Source organism: Schistocerca americana, chromosome 2 (genome assembly GCF_021461395.2).
Source record: "Schistocerca americana isolate TAMUIC-IGC-003095 chromosome 2, iqSchAmer2.1, whole genome shotgun sequence".
NCBI lineage: Eukaryota > Metazoa > Arthropoda > Insecta > Orthoptera > Acrididae > Schistocerca > Schistocerca americana.
The window spans coordinates 16,456,557-16,478,729 of NC_060120.1; the positions used below are offsets into that span (position 1 = coordinate 16,456,557).

Here is a 22,173-nt window from a genome sequence, read left to right on the forward strand (position 1 = left end):
ACACAATTCAGGCAAAGCTTAGGTAATTTTTAGAAATACTGTAGTACTGGCAAATTTATTTGAACATGTAACTGTTTTATGCAATTCAGGTGAAGCTTACATACATTTTTGACATGGAAATACTGTAGCGTTGGCAATATTCTTTTGAACTTGGTGCCATTTTATGCAATTTAATTGACACTTACCTTTTGTTGATGCTGTATGTGCACATGAGATGACAGGTACAGCAATTGAAGTAAACATTTTTGTAAGTAATACAGAGTTGGAAATGCACAGTTTTCACATATGCTTGAACATGGCATAACAAAATTAGATACTGGTACTTTTGAAAATGTCTGCTACATTTTGATTGGCTGTTTCATTTTAATGGCTACTAAAATAATGGATGGAGGCATGACGACATCATATATTTAGGGTCTTTCACTACAGTCAGCATCAAATTTTATCCAGAAGCCATGTTCCATACCTGCTGGTCTGCTACAGTTGTTCAAAGTATTGTCAACATTATACGGTTAGATGGTAGGTGGAATTTTCTCTTCAAGTCAGTATAAAGGATGAGTTGCTGTTTTGTAGGACAGTGTTTAATAATTATTAATATATATTACTTATGATGTACAGACTATTTATTGTTCTTTACAGATAAAATATTGTGCCAGCAATCCCATACAATAATAGATTTCAGTTTGTATTTCTTACAAATGTAATACTGTATTATTTATTTTCGTGTAACTCTTCTGAAATGGGTAGTATGTATATGAAAAATTTCTGCAGTTACTCTCATACAAAATTGTCAGTTCCTTATTGCCATACATATATTTGTTCTAAGATGTAATGTTCAACTAAAGATTTTATCTGTATAATGATGTGTACAAAATTCTTCAAAAGAACTGTACCTACATGATTTCGTAGTAAAATGTAATGACACCAGTAGAGAGAATGCTGATTGGGAGCAATCTCTCTCTCTCTCTCTCTTCCTCTCTCTTTTTCACACACATGTATACACTCTCTCTCTCTCTCTCTCTCTCTCTCTCTCTCTCTCTCTCTCTTACACACACACACACACACACACACACACACACACACACACACACACAAAGCAAAAGCACAAGCACAGAATGCAATACTAGAATGTACGTTAAATTGATGAAAAAATGATGATAAAAGCAGTGAAGGAATAAATCTATGACAATAACTTTCTTTATGTTGTGGTAACTCAAATCATTCAGCTGAATGAAAATATTGCACTTTGTTTCTGCATGGATCTTTGTCAGGATGCATAATCCACACATTTTGTTGTAGAATCAGTCCATGTGTATATTTACACCACGTCTTCAGTCTGAAAGTGGTCTAACATTTATAATTTATGAACTTTCTGGACATGAAATCACACACTGGATCACATGGTCCTACATCTCACTCTGATTCACAGTCTTGGTGATAGTAGGACTAAATGCTGGCAGGAGGCTGTGAACTGCTGCTGACTCCGTCACTTGCAGATCGAGCCAGTCTCTCCTTACCAACACCAGGCTCCATTGCGATAGAGATGAACTCTTCTGCAAGATTACGATCGAGACCTGTGTATGTTTTCTCAACTTCTTCCTCTGTTATTTGTCTCTTCTTCTTTGGCTGAGTTTTTGCAGGCACACTGTTACTGTGCCTTCCATCCAGTGTGTGGTGTCTCCGCTGGTCTTCTACTATACGTTTCCGTTTTGGTCGAGCCAGCTGTTAAAAAAGAGCAAATTTAAACCACTAATCTCATTCAGTAAAAGAAAAAAAGAATTTATTTCAAGTTTTATATTTTACAAGTAATCTGTTAAAAAAAATTGTGTTAAGATCTCAAAAATATTTTAAATCACTGCAGTGAAGTTACCTCTGTCATTAAAGTACCAGAACACAAGTTACTGTGAATACATAATGCAAGAAATTCTACCAATGTAATGTATCAAATGCTTTTATGAAATAAATACTCTAGTGTTCTTTTGTGACATAAGTACCTAATACTACTGCTCTCCTGATGTATGAAAGTTATTTGGTGTACAATGTGCATAGCTCACTAATGTCACTTCTTCAATGTCTTCAATATCTACAATGGAAATCAAAAAAAGTTCTGTCTTAGGTGTTGCTGCAGTGCAAGTGCAATGTGCCGTGACTCCAGTGTGGGTATATAAGCACTGACATGTAGAAATAAGTTATGTCGAACTACTTGGGGTCCTCAGCAACCACAAGGTGTTCTTTCATTGGCTTCCAATTTTAACAAGTATGCCACCTGATTTGTGTATATCTACTGCTATTATAAGGGAATTCAAAAAGGTCTCCAGGAATCCTAATAAACCCATGTGTAGGGGACCAGCCACTTGTAAACCTGAGGCTGCAGTTATGACATGATACCCTGAGTGATGCTTCTGGTACAGTTGCCAGATGTTTTAAACCTCCTGAAGGATGTTAAGGCTAATGGAAGCATTAACAGGTATGCATCTTCTTGGGTGCTGAGCTTCCAAGAGGGTCTCACCAATAGTGCAATAGCTGGATTGTCCTGTATCAAATACGAACAAGCCATGGCCAATGCAGAGATGCTTCCCACAAGTGCAACAGGCTCTCCAGTCCAGACTGTGAATACAGAGCTCCAAGCAAGAGTACACTTCGCACTCAGCAACTGTCTCATTTGAGCCTATCATGATAGTGAAGAAACTCTCCTACTAGCGACACCAGAGGCTATGCACTGCATTGAGGAACTGAACATTCAGTTATGAAACACACGTAACCTTTTCAAGTTCATTGTTTCTCATTTGCATAATTATATGTCTTTGTTGACAATTGTGTGTATTAGCCATATACTAAATATAAAGTTCAATAACTTGTTTCATTTGTTCATGCTTGTTCTGAACTAATCCTGGATGTAAAAATCCCTTTAGTCTGTATACTTTACTGAATACATACTTACACTTTGACTGTAAGGTAAAGACTGTGGTCTAGGTCGTCCATGACGATGTTTTGGCATTGGATTCATGTAAGGCAATGATGCTGGTATGTGAAAATTGATGACTGATGCTGGTTGCAACTTTGTTGCTGGCGTCTGGATGGCATACAATGGAGCCAATATCTGAAACAAGAAAAGGAAAGGTATTTGTTACTAACAGTGCTTTCAAACAAAAATTTAAATAAATAAATCTTCCCAATTGTATCATCTAATTTATTTCTCTATCACACCTCATGGGTGTTATTTAGTATACATGCAGCATTAATCAACAATGCAAGATATTGTACTATTACAAAAAAAAAAGAAAATGAAATGATCATATGGCATTGTTGGTGGGGATGACCAAGTTGGATTCGGCTGCCAAGTGCAAGTCTTATTTCATTCGGCGCCATGTCAGACAACTTGCAGCCAGTGGTGAGGATGAAAGGATGGTGAGGACAGCACAACACCCAGTCCCCGAGTAGAGAAAATCTCCGACCTGTCTGGGAATCAAACCCAGGCCCAGTGTATCGGAGGCAAGCACACTACCACCCAGCTAAGCAGGCAGATAGTATTACAAAGATTAACTACAATATGGACTCAATGACACACTGAGAGCGTTGAGGAACCGTCCTCATCCATGATCACTCAAAGACCTCCAACAACTCATGGATTATTCGAACTGGGTCCAAGTCTTGCACATTTCATTCAGTAATGGGGTCCAGGACATGCACATTTCGTTCAGTAGCTGGGGCCTGGACACGCACATTTTCATTCAGTAGCTGGGGTGAGGACATGCACATATCATTTGGTAGCACACCGGATGAGAGATGAAGATTGGAAGACCTTTTGGGTCGACACCATATTGCTACAAATCATCAGGCTGATTGCGTGGTGTTTTGGTATGCTGTAGTTACAGGTCGCTCGGTGCGATGCTGTAGACAGTGAAATGGATGCATGTGATTGAACAGTTACTTCTTGTATAGTTTGCACGTGAGATACAATGGCAGACCTGTAGAGATCCAGTCTTTCTGGGTAAACATCCCCCCACGAGGACCACTTATAGCTTGACTTTGGGTTTAATGATGCTTATTGGCTAGAGGAGCTACTTGTCTCATGTGATATTTGACATATAGAAGAGAATTCCGCAGGATTGAAGGCTAGCATGGCAGGAGTCTACATTTTATCCATTTATCTTATGCCATGGCTGGCTTCAGACAAATGACCTTTCTGTAGAGCAGCAATGTATGCGAATGCATTTATATGCAGAGAAATTAATGTAGGCCCATTCTTATATGTTTTTAAGAAACAAGACATTGCATAAAATAAAATTTAGAATCCTACTGTGGTGACCTCTAATCATATGGTATGCTCTTCAAAACTGACATTAGACTGCTACAGCCGTAGTAATCTCCAGCCTATCGAGTTATTCATATATATTTCTATTACAGTTGTTGCAGCCCAAACAGAAAACTTATTATTTGTTTTCAACACCATAGTGTACCACGACTCATTACCACAGGCATCACTTCAAGCATTGCCTACTCTGTTCCTGTTCAGTTATTAAACTCTTTCACAACTTATCTGGTGTGTGGTGAGCGGAAATACACTTATTAGGTGGTGGCTTCACAGAAGATGGTTCTGGATTATAAGGTTGTTCATCAGTTGTTGTCCAGCATCGAAGTTCGTGTGGTTTTCTGTGATCATGTACACCCCTGACAAAAAGAGTGAAGCACTCAGATGAGGAGGAGAGAACAAAAATGGAACCTCACAGCTTTAGAGGGTATCTAATGTCATTACAGTTATTAAAACTGAGTTAAATTTACTATAACTTGGCAGTGTGAGCCCACTTATCAGTATGACATTGCAACCACTTTGGCCTCTATGCACCCACTGATTCCATAGGGAATGGTGCTATAAAGCCATTGTAGCCTCTCCTGAGGCAAGCTGGCCCACAACTATTGCAACTGTTCCTTAATGCCTCGTGTAGTATCACTGGAACGGGCTTGACATCAAAGCTGGTCTCACATATGTTCTATCGGTGACAGATCCGAGGATCTATCTGGTCATGGGAGTACCTCAACATCATGCAGACAGTTCATAGAGACATGTGCTGTGTGTGAATGAGCACCTTCCTGTTGAAAAATGGCACCATGGTACCGTCACATGAGAAGTAATACAAGAGGACTCAGGATGTCTGAGATGTATCAAAGTGCCATCAGACTTACCTCAGTAACTACCAGCCATAGCCTGAAGTCGTACATGATATCTCCCTGTGCCATGACCCCAGGATTAACACTGCTGTGCCTAAGCAAAACACGGTCATTTGAGGGAGTGCAGAACTGTGATTGATCACTGAGCGCAGTGTGGTGGCATTCAGGAGCAGGTCATTTTTCCCAGTGACAGCACAACTCCAAATGCAGTTTGTGTTGTGATGTTAATGTCAGCCTGCACATGGGACAGTAATTCCCTAATCCACCTCTGCTAGTCTCCTTACAGTGGTGTGGCATGACAGAAAATAAGAATTTTTTGCAACGTTGTCTGTGGAAAATACAGTGATTGATAAAACTGTAATGAAATTGTTTCAGTAAATGCAGTCTTGGTCACACGTTGAAGTTGTTTATTTCATAATGTGACTGGTTTTGATCTCTTGTAGGATCAGCATCAGATCATTTTACTCCTCAGTGTTCTCCACACCTCTCCAGGGTGACCTGCTCCACACCACCATCTCCCACTGTCACCAAGGGTTAACATGGTCTGACAATCCTAGAAGAGTTTGAAACCAGTCACCGAATGGAATAAATAACTTACATCTAAAAAGACTGCTTTTGTGGAAATAAATTTGTTATACTTTCATCAATCACTGCTTTTTTTCCACTGATGTTGATCCAAAAAAATTTTATTCTGTGTCACATCACACCACTGGATAGAGGCTAGCAGCAGATTGACAGCATCAAGACTGCTTTTATTGAAATAAATTTGTGAAACAGAATGCCACAGGAAGTTCATTACATGTTCTCTCATGACAGGTGCAGAAGGGAAGGAGTTATGATGTTCTCAGTGCACAACATGGCTATGCTATTTCTTGTAGTGGTCAACTGGAATGCTGATGACAAGTATGCCTGCCTTCACATTCCAATGCAAACATCAGGCCACTGTCACATCTAAATACCCCACAAAATTGGGTATTTCACAGTTTGACCAGCTGAACAATCGGTAATTCACAATGAGACCTCTTTCACTTTCTGACATCTGTTGACAACACTGTTTCACAGGAGTATGTGGCGTCTCCACATCCTTCACAGTGATCACTTGTGTGCCCTACCAGGCTTGGTAATAATGCTAAACATGAACAACACTAATGCTCTCTGGTGGCCTTCTACTTGAGACAAAGACATTCAGCTTGCATCATTCACATATCCACTGATAGAACATGTATGTGTACAAAGCTACAGTTCCATATGACCATGTCTTCTTTGTGATTCACTTTTATTGCTAGGCAGTGTATATTTATTTGTGTTTAAGATAAAGTCGTCATTCACACCAGTGACTGATCATGAAGACTTAATGTTTATGTTTGTAACAACTTCGTATTAATTAGTACATATTTCATACTGAAGTCAATGTCAGCTCACAGTTAGACATCCCAATTATTTCAATGTTTAATGGGATGTTTCTGCTTTAATTTTCATATACTTCATCTTCCTTATAAGTTTTCTTTATTAATTATGGTACAGCCTATATATTGAGAAACAGTTGTCGAAACACCAAGCTCTTTGAAGAAGTCTGCTGTATGTGCTAAACATAACATCCGAAAATACTGTCTTTATAAGTTGAGTGCGCCCAAGAAATGATCCCACAACTTAATACTGAATGGAAATGTTCAAAATAAACTAATTTCTTCATTCTGAAATCACCTGTATCAATAATAATGCATTTTGTAAATGTAAATGAACTAATGTGGAACATGAATTCTAGATCGCGGGTATTGTAGTTAAGGTTGTAATATATCTGTAGTTCCATAGACACAAAACTATCAACTTTTGTATTTCACTGTTTGAGAAGTTCTGCATTGTATATATGCTGACGCTTGTCAAAGTAAAACAATAATTAATTAATCAATAATCTATTGATGATTTCAAATATTTCATCAGCTATCTTTCCAGTAAGAGGATTAGCACTTCTTCACATTTCTGCATTCATATCACCTGAAAAAGGACCAAATTTTCATCTTCTGGGACTGCAAATAAAAGTTCATTTATGTGTGCAGAGGACTCAAGATAGAAGACTATGGGATGTGTGGTACATATGATAACTTTACATTTTGAGTACCTATTGTTATATGATCAAAATGAAACTGATAGGTCTGCTTTCTGTCATGCATGAAATGAACTATAAACCTACTATTCCATAACATTGTAATTTTTGCATGACAATATGGTGGTTCAGACAAGAAAATGCCATAGCCAAGTCACAAAATATCCACAATGGTAATGGTAATAATCTGTGAATTGTTGATATAATCTGTCAACATAAAAGTAGCCTGTTCAGTTGCGAGTCCTTTTTGAAATCCAAGTCGTTTGCTGCTATGCTTTCGCATACTATTTATAAAGCCTATTGTACATAATGTTCTCGAAACTTTCTGAAAAGTTTGACAGTAATGAGCTGGATTGATAATTCTTTTCCAATATTTTCTCTCCGTTTTTGTCAACCAGCTTGACAAGAGCATGTTTAAGTCTTTTAGAGAAAGTACCACTATGATAAGATTCATAAGATGATCAGGTCCAAATATTGCTGATTCATTCAGTGTAGTCTAGGCTCTAATGATTTGACACTACCTAAAAAAGTAAATCAAGGGTTGTGCAATAAGTGATGCTACGATTTTTTTATGCCACAGCATAATTTCCATTTAGATGCTTTAAAAATGATGTCTCTTCTCCATGTGTGGGAAGTTTCAAACAATTCCGACAGATGGCAGAGTCGCAGAGAACCATAAAAAAGGGCGTCTACACAAGACACTTGTTACAAGCAACGTACTGTAAAAGAATTCTTATTTGCAGAGAAGGAAACCACGGTGAAGATCCAAAACGTTTGTGTGCAGTGTGTGGTGGTGATGCAGTTGAAAGGAATACTGCTGGGTGATGGGTAAGACAGTAAAGTGTCAGTAGTAAGTGCAGAAACTGAGCTTCGCTATCGAACATTTTCGGGACGTCCTGTCATAGCCACTGCTCCTGACAAGCTGAATCCCTCGGATGCCATTATTCTTGCAGTCCAGTGTATTGCAACTGAACACTTGGATCTACAGCTGTCGGCACGCATTGCACTCTTGTATATTCAAAGGTGTGCTCGCAATGTGTTCCACCAGTGCTCAGAAAGGACCACAAACATTCAGAGAAAAGGCATTTCATCTGAACTGATGGAGCAGTTAGAGGCCAATGGAGAGGCCTTTCTGTTACAGATTGTTACATGAGAAGGAATGAGGGTGCATGACTTTGAGCCATAAACGAAATGCTGTCATTGGAGTGGCACCACCCGTAATCACCAGAAAAGTAATAAATTCAAGACAGCTGCCTCTGCTGGCCAAATCATGATGACAGTCTTTTGGGATAGTGAAGGTGTGATCCTGATCTATGTGTTACCTATAGGGCCAACCATTCATTCACAGGCATACATGAACACTCCGAACAAACTCAAGAAAATGTAGAAAAATGGGAACACTATAGATTACACTGTAAAATTTTGAAGAAACTAAAACAGAAAGCAAAAGCCCTTTGTTATGAGAAGAAAATAGATAATTCCAATAATAAAATAAAAACAATTTGTAGCATTGTAAAGAAAGAAACAGGAAGAGATGCAACAAGCAAAGAAGATGTAAATAAAATCAGATATGAAGGTACCCTAGTAGATAACCCCAAAACGGTGACTGAGATTTTTAATAAACACTTCCTATCAGTAACTCAACAGATTGGTTGTAATCCCAGTGTTGATGAAGCTGTAACTCTTTGTCAAGCAGTATATTCAAACACAATTTCAGAACTGCACCTTAATCCTATCACTGTAGAAGAAATTCAAAAAATTATCATGTATCTAAAAAGTACAAACTCTGCAGGGGTTGATAATATATCTAGTAATTTGTTGAAATATTTTCCATTTGACGAGAATCCAAAAGAAATTTTACTCCGACACAAGAATGTTTGTCCACATGTGAGTCTCAAAACCAAGTAACACATCGCCAAGCTGGAGTGCATATCATTGCCTCATTGATCCTACACTGAGGTGACAAAATTGTGGGACAACTATATGTACATATCTGGATGGTAGTAGTATCACCTACACGAGGCATAAAAGGGTAGTACATTTGCAGAGCCGTCATTGTACTCAAGTGATCCGTGTGAAGAAGTTTCCGACGTCATTATGGCTGCACGCAATGGGGACTTACAGACTTTGAACACGGATTGGTAGTTGGAGTGACATGCATGGGACATTCCATTTTGGAAATCGTTAGGGAATTGAATATTCCGAGATCCACAGTGTCAAGAGTGTGCCGGGAATGCCAGATTTCAGGCGGTGCCCCATAGCCTTCACTTAACGACCGTGAGCAGCAGCGTTTGTGTACAGTTGTCAGTGCTAACAGACAAGCAAGACTGCATGAAATAACGGCAGAAGTCAATGTTGGGTCTGAGATGAAACATCTGTTAGGACAGATGGGCGAAATTTGTCATTAATGGGCTACAGCAGCAGATGAGTGATTTTGCTAACAGCACAACACCAATAGTAGGGCCTTTCCTGGGCTCATGACCATATCGTTTGGACCCTGGACAACTGGAAAATCGTTGCCTGGTCAGATGAATCTCAATTTCAGTTGTTAATAACTGATGGTAGGGTTCGAGTGTGGTGCAGAGCCCACAAATTGTAACAAGGCACTGTGCAAGCTGATGGTGGCTCCGTAATGGAGTGGGCTGTGTTTGCATGGAATGGATTAGGTCCTCTGGTCCAACTGAACCGATAATTGGCAGCAGGTGGCTACATTCGGATACTTAGAGACCATTTGCTGCCAATCATGGACTTCATGTTCCCAGAAAACGATGGAATTTTTGTGGATGACAATGCACCAGGTCACTGGGGAGGAACATTCTAGGCAACTCGTGCTAATGACCTGGGCAGCTATCGAACAATTGTGGGACATAATCGAGAGAACATTTCGTGTACAAAGTCCTGCACTGGCAACACTTTGGCAGTTATGGACGGCTATAGAGGCAGCATGGTTCAGTATTTCTGCAGGGGACATCAGATGACTCGAGTCCAAACGACGAGATCCTGCATTACACCAGCCTAAACAAGGTCCGACACGACATTAGGAAGTGTGTCATGAATTTTGTCACCTCGGTGTATAGTCCACAGCTGACGCCCGTGAACTTCCATTTGTTCGGTCCACTTCAGGTTCTCTACATGGGACGCACTTTGAAGATGATGAGAGTGTAATTTATGCAATGAAAACATGGCTGCGCTCACAGAACAAAAGATTCTGTGAACATGGAATACATACTGCTGCCCAACGCTAATGTAAGGCCAAAGAAAGTGAAGGAGACTGCGTATAGAAACAGTATATGTAAAAGTAATGTACACTGCTATTACCAAATTCTAACTCTAGCATAAATACATGCAGCGACAAAAACTTCATATCATTCCTTTATTTCGAAATTCACAGCAAACGAAACAAAAATTGCATCTAAGCGATATGTATTGCGTATATATTCATTTGCAGTGTGTCCAGACCACGAACTAAAAGAAAAGTATGACGACAAAATCGTCTGTTTCGCGGGGGGGGGGGGGGGGGGGGGGGGGGTGCGGATTGGGGGTGGGTGGGTGGGGGAGGGTTTCATAGCACTCACTTAGCAACGTCAGTTGTTGTTGTTGTTGTTGTGGTCTTCAGTCCTGAGACTGGTTTGATGCAGCTCTCCATGCTACACTATCCTGTGCAAGCTTCTTCATCTCCCAGTACCTACTGCAACCTACATCCTTCTGAATCTGCTTAGTGTATTCATCTCTTGGTCTCCCACTACGATTTTTACCCTCCGTGCTGCCCTCCAATACTAAATTGGTAATCCCTTGATGCCTCAGAACATGTCCTACCTACCTTCTTCTAGTCAAGTTGTGCCACAAATTTCTCTTCTCCCCAATCCCATTCAATACCTCCTCATTAGTTATGTGATCTACCCATCTAATTTTCAGCATTCTTCTGTAGCAGCACATTTCAAAAGCATCTATTCTCTTCATGTCCAAACTATTATTGTCCATGTTTCACTTCCATGCATGGCTACACCCCATACAAATACTTTCAGGAAGGACTTCCTGACACTTAAATCTATACTCGATGTTAACAAATTTCTCTTCTTCAGAAACGCTTTCCTTGCCATTGCCAGTCTACATTTTATGTACTCTCTAATTCGACCATCGTCAGTTATTTTGCTCCACAAATAGCAAAACTCTTTTACTACTTTAAGTGTCCCATTTCCTAATCGAATTCCCTCAGCATCACCCGACTTAAGACTACATTCCATTAACCTCGGTTTGCTTTTGTTCATGTTCATCTTATATCCTCTTTTCAAGACACTATCCATTCCGTTCAACTGATCTTCGAAGTCCTTTGCTGTCTCTGACAGAATTACAATGTCATCGGCAAACCTCAAAGTTTTTGTTTCTTCTCCATGAATTTTAATAGCTACTCCGAATTTTTCTTTTGTTTCCTTTACTGCTTGCTCAATATACAGATTTAATAGCATCGGGGAGAGGCCACAACCCTGTCTCACTCCCTTCGCAACCACTGCTTCCCTTTGGTGCCCCTTACTCTTATAAGTGCCATCTGCTTTCTATACAAATTGTAAATAGCCTTTCACTCCCTGTGTTTTACCCCTGCCACCTTTAGAATTTGAAAGAGAGTATTCCAGTCAACATTGTCAAAAGCTTTCTCTAAGTCTACAAATGCTAGAAACGTAAGTTTGCCTTTCCTTAATCTTTCTTCTAAGATAAGTCGTAGAGTCAGTATTGCCTCACGTGTTGCAATATTTCTACGGAATCCAGACTGATCTTCGCCGAGGTCGGCTTCTACCAGTTTTTCCATTCGTCTGTAAAGAATTCGCGTTAGTATTTTGCAGCTGTGACTTATTAAACTGATAGTTCGGTAATCTTCGCATCTGTCAACACCTGCTTTCTTTGGGATTGGAATTATTATATTCTTCTTGAAGTCTGAGGGTATTTCGCCTGTTTCATACATCTTGCTCACCAGATGGTAGAGTTTTGTCAGGACTGGCTCTCCCAAGGCCGTCAGTAGTTCCAATGGAATGTTGTCTACTCCGGGGGCCTTGTTTCGACTCAGGTCTTTCAGTGCTCTGTCAAACTCTGCACGGAGTATCATACCTCCCATTTCATCTTCATCTACATCGTCTTCCATTTCCATAATATTGTCCTCAAGTACATCGCCCTTGTATAGACCCTCTATATACTCCTTCCACCTTTCTGCTAGCAACGTCAATACGTTGTGAAACGCCCCGTCCCCTTGGTCGGATGGAGGATTGAATCAATCTTGGCATACCACCGATGAGATCATCAAGCCAGTGCTGATTCAAATTATCCCACTCTTCAATGGCGAATCACCCTAAGTCGTGCAGAGTAAGTGGTCGTTGTCGACGTCCGAAATCAGCTCGTTTCAATAGATCCCACACAGGTTCGATCGGGTTCGGGTCTGGGGAATAGGCAGGTCACTCCATTCTGTTGGTCCTGATACTGGAGGAGGAGGGAGGAGGAGCTTGGTGTTTAACGTCCCGTCGACAACGAGGTCATTAGAGACGGAGCGCAAGCTCGGGTAAGGGAAGGATGGGGAAGGGAGTCGGCCGCGCCCTTTCAAAGGTACCATCCCGGCATTTGCCTGAAGCGATTTAGGGAAAATCACGGAAAACCTAAATCAGGATGGCCGGAGACGGGATTGAACCGTCGTCCTCCCGAATGCGAGTCCAGTGTGCTAACCACTGCGCCACCTCACTCGGTGGTCCTGATACTGAGCCCGCATCTCGTGGTCGTGCCGTAGCGTTCTCGCTTCCCACGCCCGGGTTCCCGGGTTCGATTCCCGGCGGGGTCAGGGATTTTCTCTGCCTCGTGATGGCTGGGTGTTGTGTGATGTCCTTCGGTTAGTTAGGTTTAAGTAGTTCTTAGTTCTAGGGGACTGATGACCATAGATGTTAAGTCCCATAGTGCTCAGAGCCATTTGAACCATTTGAACCTGATACTGAACGAACGTGAACAATACGATGAGCATGCGAGTTATCACCCATCAAGATGAAATTATTACAAAATTTTTTCAGTAAAAGCCGAAACGAACAAAACAAACGACGGTGTACTCACGGGCTGCCCCGGCGGCGGCAGCGGCGGCGCCACGAGGACGACCTGGGGCGCGCCGGCGCCGGCTGCGGCGGTGGGCCGGTGCTGCTGGCCCAGCCAGGAGGAGACGAGGCGGCGGCGGCCGCTGGCCACGCTGCTGTACCACGAGCTGCCGCGGCTGCCGTCGGAGCGCGAGGAGGCGGCCGAGCCGCGGGCGCAGGGGCACGCCAGCCGGTAGGTGCGGCACGCGCTCCACACGCACACCGCCACGTGCAGCGCCGACACCGCCAGCAGGCCCGCGTTCATCGGTGACGCGTCCGCCGGCCCGGACACCTGCAGCACCAGGTACACCTGCGTTACTACGATGCAGTTCACATTCAAGAGCCTGGCAGAGTGTTCGTCGGGCCACCTTCAGACTATTTCTCTACCGTTCCACTTGTGACACTACAACGCAGTCCTTGCTATCAATTTTTTCGCTCGCTTAACACATGAAACAGTTTTTATACGATGTAATGTCTACTGTAAATATGTACTGTAAATACTATGTTTAAATTACGTAATATTTAACACTGGCAAGTCAGGGCATATTTAGTTAGCGTTGAATTCACAGAGATTGTTTCTTACAAGGGAACCTCCCCATCGCACCCCCCTCAGATTTAGTTATAAGTTGGCACAGTGGATAGGCCTTGAAAAACTGAACACAGATCGATCGAGAAAACAGGAAGAAGTTGTGTGGAACTATGAAAAAATAAGCAAAATATACAAACTGGGTCGTCCATGTGCCATATATGCAATATTAAGGGCAGTGTGAAACGAGGAGAGCCGTGTTCCCGTGGTTAGCGTGAACAGCTGCGGAACTAGAGGTCTTTGGTTCGAATCTTCCCTCGATCGAAAATTTTAACTTTTTATTTTCAGTTTATGTGACAAACTCTTATGTTTTCATCACTTTTTTTGGAGTGATTATTACATCCACAAGAAAACCTAAATCGGGCAAGGTAGAAGAATCTTTTTACCCATTCGCCAAGTGTACAAGTTGGGTGGGGCGACAACATATTCCTGCCATGTGACGCACATGCCGTCACCAGTGTCGTATAGAATATATCAGACGTGTTTTCCTGTGGAGAAATCGGTTGACCTATGACCTTGCAATCAAATGTTTTCGGTTCCCGTTGGAGAGACACGTCCTTTCGTCAACTAATCGCACGGTTTTGCGGTGCTGTCGCAAAACACAGACACTAAACCTATTACAGTGAACAGAGACGTCAATGAACGAACAGACAGATCATAACTTTGCGAAAATAAAGAAAGCAAAATTTCCTGCCGAGGGCAGATTCGAACTAAAGACCTCTCGTTCCGCAGCTGTTTACGCTAATCACGGGACCACGGCGCTCCTCGGCTCACATTGCCCTTAATATTGCTTATCTTAGGCATGGACGACCCAGTTTGTATATTTTGCTTATTTTTTCATAGTTCCACACAACTTCTTCCTGTTTTCTCGATTGATCTGTGTTCAGTTTTTCAAGGCCTATCCACTGTGCCAACTTATAACTAAATCTGAGGGGGGTGCGATGGGGATGTTCCCTTGTTAGTGCCGCTGGGCGCGGGAGCGCGCCAGCGGGCAGTAGTAGCAGTGACGCCGTGCTCGGAGTAAGACGTACAGTCGAGTGCTGCTAGTCCTAGCTGTGTTACATCTAACGGCTAGTGTGTGGATCTAAGTACGACGGGAGAGTAATGGTCGGCATATCTGGAAGCATGGGCGGGCAAGTTATTATGGATTATTGGGCATAGTGATGAAGAAACGAGGGCTTAAATGTGAAGCGCACTGTGGGTCCAAGTCGCAACAGTAAAAGCCCGATGCCACATTGTGTCGCCGCCGTGAACTTCCGTCGATCCACCGACAACGAGGGAAGTAAGATCTACGTAATTTTCGTAGGATAAAATTGTAGAAGGCTTGCCAGTGACTGCGCTTTTCTCTGAAGTTGAACAATTAATAACAAGCGCCTTATAATCGAAGTGTTGCAGTTACATTCCACCCGACAATAACACCAAGTAAGTTCCTTCCGATCCTTACCTTATTGAAGCGAGTGTGTCACGCCATTATCAAGAGAAAATATGGTACTTATCAAATTATTTGCATAGACGGTGAAGGGTAAATTTCAGACTGTTTTGGACGATTGGTTATCGTAGTTAATTGTTGCACTTAATAAGCTTACGCCAACCGTAGTAACTTAATAATACACTGAAGTAATAAATTTTGATTATTAAGATTTATTTCAATGCATATTCAGCTGAAGTTAGTTCAAGGATATTTCATGAAACTATAAAGCTTATTCCACATGACAATCGCCCAATTAATGAATTATTATCATTCAAAACATAGTTAATCAATTATTGGCAATATATTTCGTTATCAGTAAATTAAACTGTGCAAAGTACGTAATTTTAAAGACAGAACGACAGTCCATTATTCAAAATCTCGATACATAATTATCTGTATTGTCAGCATTGCACTTAGCTGACAAATTATGAACAAAATAATTATCAAAATACTTCTTGAAAGTTAACCATTAATGTTTAAGTGTAGTTAGATTGTTATAACATTATTTTATATGACTACTGAGCCTGACACAGCACTTACGTAAAAGTTCCCGTTCCACGTGCTGCGCTACAAACAGGTAAGCTTTATTTTTCACACAATTATTCACGTACTTAACAGTACTATCGCTCATCAGTTGAGCTGGCGACCGATTTTTTAATTGCTTTTACAACTTATCATTTCTTTCGGAAAATTTCCACTGGCAAAATTTATTTCCAAATTATTTCCATTGTTTCATTTACCGATCGTTATTGAATGAAATTACGCATTTCATAACGATCAAGTTATAACGTCACCTGTTTCCCGCGGAATAATCATTATTTACTTCGGATTCGGATGCCTTATCCCGACACGGGTCAAAATTCATAATTCACGGTCATTGTTAACTTGTAATTTCGCAAATCCCGGGAAGCAGGGAGGGGCGTTATACACTCTCGAACAGCGTGTGGGAAAAAAAATTACTTAAATCTTTCTGTACGAGCTCTGATTTCGAAGGAATTATGCTGATGGGGCGGAAACCGGTAGATGCTATGTACCTTTACAGACAGACAAATCATAATTTCAGAAAAATTGGATGATTTATTCGAGACAAACAGCTTCACAAATTGAGCAAGTCAGTAACGCGTAGGTCCACCTGTGGCCCTTATGCAAGCTGTTATTCGGCTTGAAATTGACTGATAGAGCTTTCGTATGTTCTCCTGAGGGATATCGTGCCAAATTCTGTGCAAGTGGCGTTTTATCGTCAAAATCCCAAGCTGTTTGGGGGACCCTGCCCATAATGCTCCAAACCTTCTCAATTGTGGAGAAAGCCAGCAACCACGCTAGCCAAGGTAGGATTTGTTAAGCACGAAGACAAACTGCAGAAATTTTCGCTGTGTGCGGGTGGGTATTATCTTGCTGGAACGTAAGTCCTACCACGAATGGCAACAAAACGGGCAGTCGACGTACCGCTGTGCTGTAGGAAGCGGCGGCTGGCAACCTAAGGTGTGTTACGGAAAAAAATGCCACCTCAGGCCGTCACTCTTGATTGTCGGGCTGCATAGCAGGCTATAGTCAGGTTGGTATTCCACCCATATCTGGGTGTCTTGAGACGCGTCTTCAACCTGGAATCTCATTGAGTGGGGCAGAAATGTCTTCGGTGACGAGTTCCGCTTCAAAGTCAGCCCCTATGACCAGCAAAGACGCCACCTGGTGACGAACACACTTCCCCCACCGAGAGACCAGTTTTGTTGATACCGTCACTGTAGAATGTATGAATTTGCTGATCGAGCTACAACCTCATGTCTGCTTGCACCGGTTCATCACTAACAAAGTTAAGGCGAGGTTTACTATCTTTTGGTTCAAAAAATCGATTTCTTTTAAATTGGATTTTTGGATCCATAAAAGTGTTTAGAATCCACCCCTGAAACGGTTTTTCCGAATACAGAACGGAAATGTTTGTTAATCGCGGTTGAACAAAAAAATGCACCTGCCTGAAATCGGCGTTTTTCACGCACCCGTTTTTTTCTGGAATTTCGGCTTTGTAGCCGCGAAAAATTATTCTATGTGCTTGCCCAAGGATCAAGTGAACAAGGAACTTAAGACGCACTACGCCGGCCGCTGGTGGCCGAGCAGTTCTGGCGCTACAGTCTGGAACCGCGCGACCGCTACGGTCGCAGGTTCGAATCCTGCCTCGGGCATGGATGTGTGTGATGTCCTTAGGTTAGTTAGGTTTAAGTAGTTCTAAGTTCTAGGGGACTTATGACCTCAGCAGTTGAGTCCCATAGTGCTCAGAGCCATTTGAACCATTTTTGAACGCACTACGGCTTGGCAATCCGACGGCATTCCAATTCGGTGGAACAGATGAAGAAGGCAATTTGGGCAACGTATTTCCACAAGTGTTCGACTGATGACCACCCACAACACCAAAATTGTCCGGCTGCGGAAACTAGTTGGTGCAAGTGGCGCATTGCAGAGTCTACCGGACATCTGGACGAATATTAACACGACCACTCCAATGAAGTTACAAAAGTGATTCAACCGATCTACGAGGCCCTTTCGGAGGATGAGTTATTGTACCGGTGCTTGGGAGGAAACACAAAATTCAAATAAAAGTTTGAGCACGTGTGTTTGGAAGTTAGCCCCCAAGCATTTGCATTCTGGTGCAATGACTGTGGAGATTGCGACTTTCCTGGCAGTGAGCAGCTTCAACGAAGGGTATTCAGGAATTCTGAAGACCATGAAACGTCACCCTGGGACTCTATTCGACGCAGTTCGCCAAGCATTCGGACGACCACCGGATTCAAGCAGCAGAAAACCGCTTGTCACCGGCCGTACGAGCGGCTCTGGAGCAGCGTAGGATGGCCCAGATCGAGCACAACGCCAACGCCCTCTGTGAGGAAGAGGAAGGACAGGTTTATGGACCCGGAATAGCAAATTGAACGTAAGTTGCATAATATTCCATATATATGTAGTCAAAACTTCAAACGCGTTTTTCTCGAAATGACTTTTTTTTATCGCGCGGTCCGGTAACTTCAAATATACTTAACCGATTGGCATCATTATTTGTTTCCGACAAAGCTAACTAAATTGTCTAGGAGTTGTACCACTTTTATTCCGATCCATCAACTATAAATATTTTTACTTGGGCGACGAAGTCGAGGCCGGCCGCGGTGGTCTCGCGGTTCTAGGCGCGCAGTCGGGAACCGTGCGACTGCTACGGTCGCAGGTTCGAATCCTGCCTCGGGCTTGGATATGTGTGATGTCCTTAGGTTAGTTAGGTTTAGGTAGTTCTAAGTTCTAGGGGACTAATGACCACAGCAGTGGAGTCCCATAGTGCTCAGAGCCATTTGAACCATTTTTTTGACGAAGTCGAAAAATCGATGAAGCAAACCCTATTTTGTTTCAAATGACCGCCATTTTGTTTCCCATGGTCTAAATAACTTAAGCGAGGTACAACTCCTAAAGAATCTTATATACTTCGCTAACGTCAACTCAGTTTTGATTTCAGACCAGCCGGCTGACCTGTGATGAGGTCTACATCGAAATTTTGTTTCGTTCCGACGGCATTTCCTCCTTTGATCTTCGACATTCCCGGTCGAAAAAAATCCAGTTTGTAGAAGAAATATCAATAAACATTTTGACCAAATTTGACATTGATATCTATAACACATCCCGAGAACAAAATTTTCAAATAACATGCTTTTTTCGGGCCAAATATAGTAAACCTCCCCTTAAGTCTTCGAAGGTGTTCTTTAAGTTTTGGAAACAGTTCCATGTCGGGACAAGTCGGGATTGTGTGCAGGATGATCGATGCCAGCGAACCTTAGGCACGGGATTGTTACAGATGTCGCAGCGATTGGAAGTGGCCTGGCATTGTCATACTGAAGGAGGTGGACGTACTCTTCGAATTCGAAACTCGACTAAAGCACGCTGTTTTTCAAGCACCGACATAGTCGCAGTACACACCAGCGTGTTACACGCTATAATTCGGAGCCCCCTAGCGGTAGAAGGCTGCTAATATCTAGACACGAAGAATAAAAATTTAGAATGTTAATAACTTTCGTTTAATTTAAAAAGGTTTAAGAGTTTTCACGTAAGAAGGTCAGAGGTACTACTTTTCAGCATGCTCTCATATATCCTCTCTACTCCAGCCATCGTCAGTAAATTTGCTGTACGAACAGCAAAACTCCTCGACTATTTTTAGCGTCTCACATCCTGATCTGAATCAATCAGCGTCACCTTATGTTCCTTTTGTTAATATGTATCTTTTAACCTAACACTTTCCATTACGTCCAACTGCTCGTCCAAGTCCTTGCTGTATATGGCATAATTGCAGAATTTCCGACTCTCAAAAGCATTTTTTTTTCATTTCTTCAACAGTATAGCACACTGGGAATTAACCGAATGACGTTACACTATCGTCAAGAGACTGGAGTCATATTTGAAAGGGATGGAGGTTCAAATCTCCATTCCACCATTGAACTTTAAGTTTATCGTGGTTTCCTAAATTACTTAAATTACTTCGAGCAGATTTCCGGGATGGTTTCTGCTATAAGGCCACGGAGAATTAGCTGTACCATCCTAGCCAAACTAGACCTGTAAATATGTAAATTCCAGTGTGTATGAATTATGTATTTATTTCTTGTTCTTAAATTGTAACAGCATGGATGCCCGATATCCCTGTAAAAGTGACTCATGAATGAATAAAACTACTACTACTGCTGCTGCTAACAGAAGTAGTTCCTCCATTTTAGTGCAGTCCGAAACACTGTCGTGTTATATAGTTATGTGCGGAAAAGAATAAATGCAAGGTTGTATCTACAATGGTCCACTCCAGAATGACACCACAGTAAACGGCTGTTGATAAAGTTTTCTAGCCGTTTAGAACGAATATTTAATTCATTGTAAACTACTAAGATAGTTATGATAGAGAGAAACCACCGTAAAATGTTATTTTATATACTTTACCACCAACTCACGATGAACATGTACAATCGTCTTAGTCAATAATTACGTCCTTTAATTTTAATTTTCCTGAAGTTTATCGGACTTCGTTTCCGAGTAGTACATTGCTTAAAATTGGAAATAATGTAATGAAATAATTCTGCTTTTAACTACAATTCGTGTATTGCACAAATGATTCTCAGTCATAAAGAAAGACACGTGTTATTCCAAAGACATAAGAGAGTGTAAGTACTTATATTACTGAAAGAATGACTATGGTTATTTTCATAAACAGTCCCTCTTTTCATTCAGAGGTGTAAATGCGAATTACTTGGATAAAAGGAGAAACCTGTTCCTTGGCATGTGCCATAAAAGGAAAATTATACTGAGTTCTTGCTCGCTTAATGTGCAAGATACAGTACAACATTCCTTCGCTTCTAATGACCTCAAGGTCGACGAGACGTTGTACTCTCTCTACTTCATTTCATAAATTTCTATTTCCTAATACATTGCGTTTGCACCTATCTTCTTTCATTTCAAATAAATTACCTATACAGAGTGGTCCATTGATCGTGACCGGGCCAAATATCTCACGAAATAAGCGCGAAACGAAAAAACTACAAAGAACTAAACTTGTCTAGCTTGAAGGGGGAAACCAGATGGCGCTATGGTTGGCGCGCTAGATGGCGCTGCCATAGGTCACACGGATATCAACTGCGTTTTTTAAAATAGGAACCCCCATTTTCTATTACATATTCATGTAGTACGTAAAGAAGTATGAATGATTGAATTGGACCACTTTTTTCGCTCTGTGATAGATGGAGTTATAATAGTTACAAACATATGGCTCACAATTTTAGACGAACAGTTGGTAACAGGTAGGTTTTTTTAAATTAAATTACACAACGTAGGTACGTTCGAACATTTTATTTCGGTTGTTCCAATGTGATACATGTACCTTTGTGAACTTATCATTTCTGAGAACGCATGCTGTTACAGAGTGATTACCTGTAAATACCACATCAATGCAATACATGCTCAAAATGATGTCGGTCAACCTCAGTGCATTTGGCAATACGTGTAACGACATTCCTCTCAACAGCGAGTAGTTCGCCTTCCGTAATGTTGGCACATGCATTGACAATGCACTGACGCATGTTGTTACGCCTTGTCGGTGGATCACTTTCCCCACAGAAAGAAATCCGGGGACTTCATATCCGGTGAACGTGTGGGCCATGGTATGGTGCTTCGGCGACCAATCCACCTGTCATGACATATGCTATTCAATACCGCTTCAACCGCAAGCGGGCTATGTGCCGGACATCCATCATGTTAGAAGTACATCGCCATTCTGTCATGCAGTAACATCTGTAGAACATTACATAGGAAATCAGCATACATTGCACCATTTCGATTGATATCGATAAAATGCGGGCCAATTATCCTTCCTCCCATAATGCCTCACCATACATTAACCCGCCAAGGTCGCTGATGTTCCACTTGCATTCGTCGCTAAATAGAACGCTTGCAAAAAAACTGTCATCGTCCCGTAATTTCTCTTGTGCCCAGTGGCAGAACCGTACACGATGTTCAAAGTCGTCGCCATGCAATTCCTGGTGCATAGAAATATGGTACGGGTCCAACCGATGTTGATGTAGCATCATCAACACCGACGTTTTTGAGATTCCCGATCTCGCGCAGTTTGTCTGGTACTGATGTGCGGATTAGCCGCGACAGCAGCTAAAACACCTACTTGGGCATCATCATTTGTTGCAGGTCGTGGTTGAAGTTTCACATGTGGCTGAACACTTCCTGTTTCCTT

At 41.7% G+C, this 22,173-nt stretch overlaps 1 protein-coding gene across 1 annotated transcript; it reads right to left on the reverse strand.

Annotated features, from left to right (window-relative positions):
• Positions 1-605: 605 nt before the first annotated feature.
• LOC124595680 lies at positions 606-13,643 on the reverse strand. Its single transcript, XM_047134538.1, has 3 exons — positions 13,355-13,643; positions 2,942-3,100; positions 606-1,722 (listed from the first exon to the last, which is right to left on the reverse strand). The coding sequence occupies exons 1-3, from the start codon at positions 13,634-13,636 to the stop codon at positions 1,447-1,449; spliced, it is 717 nt and encodes a 238-aa protein (XP_046990494.1). The 5' UTR covers positions 13,637-13,643; the 3' UTR covers positions 606-1,446.
• Between the last annotated feature and the right edge of the window lie 8,530 nt (positions 13,644-22,173).

Bases quoted from the DNA above. Each gene is read 5' to 3' on its own strand.
- LOC124595680 (XM_047134538.1), bottom strand. From the start codon at position 13,636: ATGAACGCGGGCCTGCTGGCGGTGTCGGCGCTGCACGTGGCGGTGTGC. The intron at 3,101-13,354 runs GTGAGTACACCG...TTCTTGTTTCAG, and splicing joins TGCCGCCGCCGGGGCAGCCC to ATATTGGCTCCATTGTATGC. The intron at 1,723-2,941 runs GTAAGTATGTAT...CTTTTTTAACAG, and splicing joins CTTTACCTTACAGTCAAAGT to CTGGCTCGACCAAAACGGAA.